This window comes from Geospiza fortis, unplaced genomic scaffold (genome assembly GCF_000277835.1).
Source record: "Geospiza fortis unplaced genomic scaffold, GeoFor_1.0 scaffold163, whole genome shotgun sequence".
In the NCBI taxonomy this organism is placed as follows: Eukaryota; Metazoa; Chordata; class Aves; order Passeriformes; family Thraupidae; genus Geospiza; species Geospiza fortis.
Window position 1 is genome coordinate 2,389,885 of NW_005054401.1, and position 10,073 is coordinate 2,399,957.

Below are 10,073 nucleotides of genomic sequence, written 5' to 3' on the forward strand. Positions count from 1 at the left end.
CCGGACCCTGCCTGGCTGCGGAGCGCGGAGATGGCGGCGCGTAGGGGGCTGCTGGTCAGGAGTGGCGCCTTGCAGCGAGGCCCCCGCATGAAAACGGACATCCGAAATCTCTATTTGCAATAACCTTGTGTGAAAAGTGCATATTATATGGCTCTACGCAGATATTTACTATATGTATTGTGTTGTATTGATTAGTAGTGCTGTACTAACATTTTAATGGTATGGTAAATGTAGTTTTGTGGTTAAAATGTGACTTTTGTAGTTAAAATAGAAACTATGTAGGTGGGATTTTTTTTTTAAAGAAAGGAATGAGGTATGCACCAGACAGCAAGCACAGGACACCTAAATCTTTCAGAGAAAGAGAATTTATTGCTCCATTATCAGAAGAAACGAACTTCTTCCTGCCTCGCTCAGCCAAGAAGATGCCGTCAGGATTAAAAGGAAGAAGTTGACGATGACCAGACAGAATCCTGTGTTTGAATGGAATTTATGCATCATGTCTGAGGTGTATGAATATGCAATAGGCTATTGCTTTTAAGAGTTAATCCCTTCTTAACAGGTGTCCTTTTTTGGGCTTATTTTGCCCAGAAAGAGGTACCCGGATGGTTTGTAACTCTTTGTTTTTTATTGTCTCATATTGTCCTAATCTCAATTGTTCAAATTTTTATTACTCTAATTATATAACTATTTTTATAACCATTTTATTACTATTAAACTTTTAAAATTTTAAAAGCAAGTGATTGGTGTTTTTTCACCAATTTACTTGTAAATTAAATCCGTTTGTTCTCCTCAGTTCCTCTTCCCACATCCAGACCTTATTATAGGAATACAAATTAGGAGTCTCAACTCCACCTACCTTGACCACATATCCTGCCCTCTGGCTTGCCTTGGCAACCACTCACGCCACTCATTCACATTGCATTTAAACCACTAACTTGCCTTCCATTCCATGCATTGGCTATTTTCTATACACCAAAGACCATACTTCTTTTTTTGTTGACTATAACTGTATTAATTTTTTTATTCACATTCCAACTCTGCATTGAAAGAAACACATAAACCTGGAGAAGAAGTGATTATTGGATGGATATTTCCAAATGGAGAGATCATCAATTGAAGCAGAAGGTTATGGGCAACTTCCATGCCTTTACTTCCTTTCCCTAGTACTCCAGACTAAGTGAATGATTCAATCTAAAATAGTTTCTCTTGCTTACCCTATACATAGCCCCTGAATGTGTTTGCAAATAGACAAATACATCAGATGGCAAGAAAGTTTGGACAATTTTATTCTAGTAATGGTCCTAAATCAAATTCAGGGAGCCTTCAATATTACGTATGTTATAGTCATTAATTTAACAGCTGGAAACCAGAAATTCTGGTCTATGCAAAAATTGCATATTTAAGAAATTCCTCTACAGTAATGGCATAAAACATTTCACAGGGAAGTAACCTTGAGGGGTGTTCCCACTCAAGGGAGAAATCTTCATACCCTCACTTTGGAAAGGGATGTGTCAGAAGTGTATCCATTAAAAAGTGGGACTGAGCTCTTATAGTATATAAACCACAAATATAAAATGATTGTCAGCCAGATGTTTCTAGGTCACCTGTGTCACCTCATCAGCCTTTAGCTCAGCAGCTTTATTTCAGTTATCTGGATCATCATTTGTGAGTTCCTTTCTCGGGAGCTTGGCCACATCCTCATCAGTGCCAATTTCTGGCAGGAAATACTGTTTTTCACATCCTCAGGATATTTAACTTCGAACAGTTGAGTCAGGCTGGTCTCAGCATTCTTCAACACCAAAAGCAGCCTGACACCCCTCCTCCATCCACCTCTGATAACTTTTGCTAACAAGACAAAGTTTGAGCAGTTTTACCCAACTTAGAGCATCCTGCTATACTACAATTACATTAGTAATTGTAACATTACGCTACACTACAATAGAATTGTACAAGCTTTGAAGTGTAATTATAAGAATTATTTTGCTTGATGTTAGCTCTTTGACTTTAAAAATCTTGTACATCACAAGTAATAAACATGCACACAAATCAGAATATACAAACTAACAGTTCATGATCTGAGATTCTGGGGAAAAATATTTATTGTCAGGCTATCAAATTTCAGGGTAGGATTGGATAGCAATCTAAAATCAGGAAAAGAAAAATTCTCTTTTTTGGTGCAAAAAGCATTACTTTAACCTTTGGAAGCATGTATTGTAGTATGAGGAGAAAATTATGTGTTGAATATCGCACTGGGGAAAAAAAGAATGGATTAAGCCATAACTAGATGAAGAGGGAAAAATATTTGGGATGTCTGCAGAGCTTGTTAGTGTCTTGATACCAAATGATTGCAAGCTATTTTTGGCTTTAACTCAAGCTGCTGTCCTGAACATGACAATGAGAATTCAAAAAGCTCTACAGGTCTATACTATAAAATTATATAATTTCATGAATTACGAAGTAATCTCTTAATCACTTAGATACCAGAACATTTTAGAAAATGAAAATAAATGAGCTGTTAAAGTCAGACAGGAACTAGATTGTAGAAGCCATTCTTTACTTTTATATTTGCAGAGAAAAGTGAGTATTACCAAAATATTTTGTCCATTCGTACTGTGACTTTTATGCTTATATCACTGCATTCAATTTTACTCAAAGTTCTTTGTCATACCTTGAGCATTAAGTTGCTTTTAAAAAAAGAATAAAAGCATAAAATCCACAATAAAGTCTCCCAGCCTGAGTCAAATCAAGTATAATCTAGGCCAAGCCTTACAGTAAGATCACAATGGATTAATATTTTAATATTTGATACTTATGTACAATACATATGAACCTACACAACTACTTGAGCTTTACTCAGTGTGAAGGTAGTGATAAACACTTTACAACACTAATCAGCAGCATTGCTTCCTCTCTCGCCTTTTGCATGTTAGAGTCATGTTAGAAGATTGAGGGTTTTTTGGCCAACAGCATAACTTTAAGTAATGTATTGTTAGGGTGTGGGGTGCAGGTTGTCCTCTCAGAATAGCTGTAAGAACAAAACATACCAGAGGAATTCCTCCATGAATCTTTGAGTCCAACCTACTTTCTGATAACCTCTCCATTAGACTTGAAAAGCCCATGCACTACTTTAAAAACACTTTTTCTATTTGTTTATTCACACTGGGCATGCCTCTACTTTTAAGACAGAATTTTAAAACAGAAAATTATCTCAAAGCTGACTTAATGATTTCTGTCAGTTATCTCCATAATCTTATTTTGAGACAGAAAATTGCTGCTAATTTCCCCTAGTACAGTTCATTTCTTTTAAATGCAAATTGTTTCTATATTTTCAATAATTTATTCCCACATGTGGGAAGAATCAAGGTACTCTAGTGTAAATAGAGCTGCTACTCTGTGGAAATACCCCCAGCACTGTGTTACCCAGGGTGTTACAAGTGCCACCAGTGTGGACACCCAGCACGTGTGCCCTTTGTGACACACAGGGAACCAGTGCTGTGGTTCAGGGACACAGCAAGGCTTTCCTGACACAAGTCTGCCCAGACACTGCAATGCCATCAGGGCCCTGGACAGTTCAGGGCCAGCAAGGAGACCGGGAGTGGTAGATGATGTAACAATTAGACAGTACAAGAAAACAAAGGATTGAAGACAAAACAGAAAACATTCTCAGCTTTACTAAGAATATGAAAGGGAGAACGTTAATGCGGGTTGTTTTTACTAGCTGGCATTAAGACTTCCTTGGCATCATTGGTGCATTTTGCAAATAGGCACAATCTTCTTGCCCTTTTCTCTTTGACTTCTGACTCTACATAACCACTGAATGTACATTTCTTCTGCAAGCACTCAGCACTATTTCCACTTTCCCTCTCCTCCCCCTAAAAGAGTGTGTTTTGCCCAGCTCTAGGCTTCTATCTCTTCTGCTGTTTCTAGCTTCTAAGTTGAAAACATTGCAGAAATCACACAGTCACAGAATGGTTTGAGTTGGAAGGCACCTGTAAAGATCCACTAATCCAACCTGCCCTGCAATCAGCCAGGACATCTTCAACTAGACCAAGTTGCTCAGAGTCCAGTCCAATCTCTCCTGAAACACTCCCAGGGACTGGGAGTATTATGGCTTCTCTGGGCAGCCTGTTCGAATGTCTCAGCAGCCTCATAGAAAAAGACTTCTTGCTTTTATATAGCCTGAATCTACTCTCCTTTAGTTACCCCTTGTCCTGTAACTGCAGGCTCTACTGATAGGTCTGTCCCCATCTTTCTTCCAGGTCTCCTAAAAGTATTGAATGGCTTCTTGGAGCCTTCTATTCTCCAGGCCGGACAATTTCAACTCTCTGGGTTCATAGGAGACGTGCTGTAGCCCCCTGAACCTTCTTTGTGGCCCTTCTCAGGGCATGGTCCAACAGAAACACATCTTTCCTGTTCTGGAGACCCCAGAGCTGAATGCAGCACTCTGGGGTGAAGTCTATAGACAGAAGGACAGAGGGGCAGAATCACTTTGCTTGACCTGCTGGCCACACTGCTCTGGATACAGCTCCAGATGTGGTTGGCTTTCTGGTTTCCGGGCTGCAAGTGCACATTGCTGGCCCATGTCCGGCTTTTCAAGCACCATTACCCTCAATCCTTCTTCATAGAGCATCTCTCAATCCCTTCATCTCTCAGCTGGCATTTGCCTTGAGTGCAGGACCTTATGTTTGGCCTTGCTGAGCATCTTTAAATTCACATGAGCCAGCTTGATCTCGTCCATGTCCTGCATGGCGTCCTGTCCCTTGGACATGTCACAGCTGGACCACTCAGATAGGGCAAATTCTCAGAGGGTGCACTCAATCCTACTATGTCACTGATGCCACGTTCACTGTGGGGGAAGTTACACTTTGACCTTCCCTTATGGCTCACATGCCTACAGAAGCCTTTCCTCTCCCATCCCTTGCCAGGTTTGCTTTAGCCACAGCTTGCCTTCCCAGCCCTATCCTATCACAACTGAGCAATGTCCCCATGCTCTTTCCAGGATACCTCCTCCTGCTTCCCTGTCTTTTTATTTCCTTCTTGCCCTTCAGTTTGGCAAGCAGGTCTTGACTCAGCCATGCTATTGGCTTTCCTTTCCTGGTTTCTTACAGATGGAGATTGAGAGCTCCTGCTCCCTGTGGAATGCATACTTCAAGATCTGCCAGCTCTGCTCCATTCCCATGCTGACAACAGTGGATTCCATGGACTACCTCCTAGAACCTAAGAATTGCTGAACTCTCCTGCAGAGGGATGCTCATGCAGCCTGCTGTTGTGCCCGGGAGCTCAAAGAGCCTCACTTAGGACCACTATTTTTAGGGTTGCAAGATGACTGACTTTAGTCCTCAGGCAGTTTCCATATTGGCCACCATCCAAGACAGTAATTACTGGAAATTTTCTGAAGTCTGTAACCATGTTGTTCCTCTCAGGCTATGTTTCAGGCAAGTAACATTCCTAGGCTACCAGTGGATGACTTGCTGTCTCTTGTCACCTTCCTTGGTTAGGCAACAAAGGTCCTGCTATGGACAGTGTTTCTAGTAAGTTCAAGGGCAGTTTTGGCGGGAGTGAGGGGGGTGGAGAAGGTGTTTGAAGAAATAATACATCACCACACAAGGATCTTTACCAAAGGCAATCCATCTTTCACCACTGTAGTCACTTTAACACCTCTGCCTTTAAGAAACCTTCATCCAATAGACTTCTAGAAAGTGAGACTCGTACACTGAACAATAGGAAATGTAATTTCTGATGTAATTTGGACTACACCATCTATCAGTCTGTAGGATGCAAAATTCAGACATTACAGACTGGGTATGACAATATTACTGGATACATAAAGTATACAGTAAGCATTATGCAGAGGTTCAATAGGTTAACACTCAAGTTAAAATGCTTAATGAGATTTCAACAAAAGATTATACACTGAGCAACCTGCAAAGCAGCCTTTCAATATTTAACACACTACAAAGAAGAGAAAGGCATCAAAATCTACTTCCTGTAAAATGCAAATATAACTGACACATGAAGTACACAATCCTTTCTGAACAGGACGAAAAAACCCACAAAAAAACTGATTTCCTGCCCCTCACCAAGAATTTTAAAACAATTGAGAACAGCTGTCAAAATTCTCATCCATAAAATTCATCCTTGCTGAAAGTAAAATTCTTCCTGAAATAAAGGGTTTCAGTTACTCCAAGTCATTGGAAGTTTCAATCACTGTTACCATGGTGTATTGCTTATTATACTAATGTTCATTTTCCAGGAGCAGAATTCATGAGAAGCTGATGGGTAACAGCAAGCAGCTAAGCACCTGCCCTTTCAATGTTTTATCATGTCGGCAGGTCAAACAGGCTGTTCAGAGCAAATCCCCAGGCTACAGAAAGATCACCTAAGACTTGTCAAGCAAGGGCTTTCACTCCCACCCATAGTCAGAATACCTGCCATACCACCAATCCAACATCACTGAAAGAGCCTTTCCTTAGAATCCTGCTAACCTGCTTTCATAACCGCCTTGAGTTTATTCTCAGAGAATAAGGACACATTTATGATTACTTCCTCCCTACATGTATTTCCCTATAATCACCAAAAACATTTCAGGGGCACTCCTTAGCCCTGGGAATACATGGCCAATACTGTGCAGTGTATTTTAAGAGCATCAGTACCACTTAACATTCCGACTTCCTCAAATGGACCAGTTGAATCTAGAGCAAGTAGAGCCAATTTGTTACATCCTACAGAAGAGCAGCAAATTACTTCTTCTTGTTTAGAAACAGCCCAAGTTGATAAGCTGAATTATCCAAAAATTCTATCTCTGTTTTAAAACGTAGGAAAATGCTGTCAGGCACTCCAATTTCACCTGGCTGAAAATTTCAGTGATTTTGAAGGTGACACATTAACTGCTGATCATACAGAGACAAAGCAATATTCTGCTTCTGGAAGTTCATGACAAAACTAAGAGCAGTGAGAACAGCCTCAGAAGCTTAAAGCATCTCAAGTTTTTCAGTTTCTAGTATTGTCTCTGCAAGGCAATCTGAAAGTCCTGTAAACCCTCACAGTAACTACTGCAACTCCCCAAACTATCATACCAGCACCTTATAATCACTTTCTTAGTGCGAGTTTGAATGCCAGTAACACACAACATAGGGTACAAATTCATTTATCTATAATTTTTATGTAAGTCAAACTGACTTACTGTCTGGTATTATTATTTACATGCAACACTGTTAACTCAGATCTGTTTATCAAGCTTTCCACACCAACCCCATCAGGCCATTCAGGCAATTTTGTCCTACCCACAGCAGATCTCCAACCCCCTGTATCTGCAGTACACACTCTCCAGGCTTGGGAGTTTCTTTTTGCCCAAGAAGCAATGATCCACACAGAAAGTAATAACTTTGTAGGCTTTTGAGTACCACAGAGCAGTGAAAAAAGAAAAGCACTGAAAATCCCTCTTTCACTAACGCCTCCCAGCACAGCGCATAACTATAGTTACACAGTAACTATTATTATAGTTACTACCTTCAAAACAAAATTCTGGCTCTCCATGCTACAGCATACTGAGATCAGAGGCACACAGGGCAAATCCACAGTACTGACATTCCACTTCTCTAGCTGGAGACCTCCTTTGAGTAATACATACAAGCCTCTTTTTTAGTTCAGTGCAGAGATTATGGTCCTTTTCAAGACAAAGGTGCTACCTAATAACTCAATAAAGGATTGTTTTAAATTAATCAGTTCAGAATTTATGTTTCAAGTATTTATGTATTTTCATGAACACTACATTTCAATGAGTATGTAAAAGAATGTAATAAAAGTATGTAAAAAAAGGTTGACAGACTTTCTGGTTAAGACCATTTATTTTAACAAATAGATGAGTCTTTAAGATGAACTGGAGGCTGCAACAGCTGCTCTCTTGGGCTTTGGTGTGGTTCCCTCACGGAATCCATTCCTGCAAATAGAAATATGGTTACCACTTTTTGAAAAGTTGATTCCTGCTCCAGGTTATTTTCTGACACTCATGTTTTAGATGAAGCTCACTAGCTTTTTTCAATTTATCTCATTAATGCAATGAAATCACTACAAAGTTCACCCATTCAGACCTTTTTTAAAAAAACCACATTATTAAAAATTGTCTTGAATAAGCAGTATGATTTTCATTCTTGTCTGCTGAAGTAAATTTGACCTCCTGAAACAGGAAGATTTCATTATCTGAGTGAACCCTGCAAATATAGCTCCCCTGCTGAATGCACATCTTAGTTCACACTCCTTCTAATCTGGCTAAAAGGGTCCTGTTTCTGTAGTCTATTGCTTACAAAAATCCTCTATGCCTCCAACCACACTCTTCAGCCCTGAGCTTGATTTTGGATGGCATTTCTACCTGAGCAACACTCAGTGGAAAGCAAGCTACAGCTGCACACTGGATGGTGTTTTATGGCTGCCACTGGAAAAGAATGAGCTAACCAAAACAAATTGATCCCTCAACCACACCCACGACCGAGACTTAAAAATCTCTTACCTTTTGCTATTAAAACCAATCTACATTTTGATGACATCACTCCTGAATTACATGATATCTTTCATACAGCATTCTTGTGCAGTGGACCAGAAGCTACAGAATTCCATGGGACTCACAAAAAACGGGAATCGTACAACACCCCCACTACCTCCCAAGAACAGCTCAAAAGTTTTGTAACAAGTCTTAGAAACTTGCAACTCAGGATCTGATGTAATAACTAATTAAATGCTGACTGAGCTCTAAATATTAAAGTGAGGGACCAGATGTTATTCCTGTCCTGAACTTTTTTCTGAGTGAGCAAATGGGGACTGGAGTGCATTTTGAGACTTATCTCAATAAACCCTATTAAATCACAAATAAACAAAATACCACACAAATAATTTTTAAAAGTGAGCTTTTTACTACAATAACATTTATGTCCTGTACTACCTTCATTTGGTAAGAACATCTGAACTTTCTGCACACCTTTTGTCTTACCAGTAAGGTTTTTTTATCCTCAAAGGAGGATATAATGCAGACAACTACACAAAGCACATTATTTCATGACATACTTAAGAAGATTGTACTCCATTAAATGGTACTAAAACAAAATTAAAATATCAACTTTGAGTGGTGAATTTTGTCATTAAGTAGTGTCTATGCAGGATTTCACAGCATGTTAGTTGGTAATAAAATGTTATACCTGAACCGACGGTAGACCTTTTTCAGGTGCCTCATGCGACCAGTTCCAGTGGTGTTGCGTCTTTTAGCCTTTGCACTCCAGTTATCTAAAATATGTAAGTCACTGTTATTTACCTGCACCAAGTAATTTTGGTTGCATCTTACATTTGTATGCTACAATTATTCAAGCTGACAAAGAAAAAAAATCGACTATAATTTAAGTCAGTTTCTATGGAGCAGTACTGCATATTGGCTGGCATATAGTTAAATCATCATTAATTTGAACAAAGCTCCAAAATGCAAAATGACAAAACTGCAAAACGATACTGTAAAAAGTTTTCCTCCTTGACTGGAAAACAAGTCAAACTACTGAAGAAGAAACACGATTTTTTAAACTAGGGACAGTTAAAAGTTTGTTACTTACACTTTCTCTTACGCTTAGCAGGGTAACCACATTTCCCACAGGTCGATTTTTGCAGATGGTACGCCTTGGACCCACATCGACGACACAGGGTGTGTGTCTTATTTCGTCGCTTACCAAACGACGAGGTACCCTTCGTCTGAAAAGCATTTCAAGACATGGAAATATCACTAACACGTCCAAGTCACAAAGCTAAAACAACAAGCCTTAAAAACCGAGCGCAAACCGAGTCATATACATACGTCAGAGGCACATTCAACTCTAAACCACAACTCAGTTTAAACTACGAGCAGCCTCCATTTTCAGGAACCGTTGCCGCCATTCCTTATGCGCCCCCGTCCCTGTGCTGATATAGAACGGAGCCACGGCGCGCTTACATGGGCGCCCCTCTCCCCACACCCATCACCCTAAAGCAGCAAACTGCTCTCTCCCGACGAGAAGTGACTCGCTTCACACGCAGCAGCCGCACACTCACCCTCGGCGAGC

The 10,073-nt window shown here is 40.0% G+C and overlaps 1 protein-coding gene across 1 annotated transcript; it reads right to left on the reverse strand.

The window, feature by feature from the left end:
- Nucleotides 1-7,828: 7,828 nt before the first annotated feature.
- On the reverse strand, nt 7,829-9,732 carry RPL37 (ribosomal protein L37; the record flags this gene model as incomplete). The annotated part of the gene is made up of 3 exons (XM_031061146.1): nt 7,829-7,939; nt 9,189-9,273; nt 9,591-9,732. Coding segments are annotated over 3 exons (297 nt in total), but the record flags the coding sequence as incomplete, so codon positions are not given.
- Between the last annotated feature and the right edge of the window lie 341 nt (nt 9,733-10,073).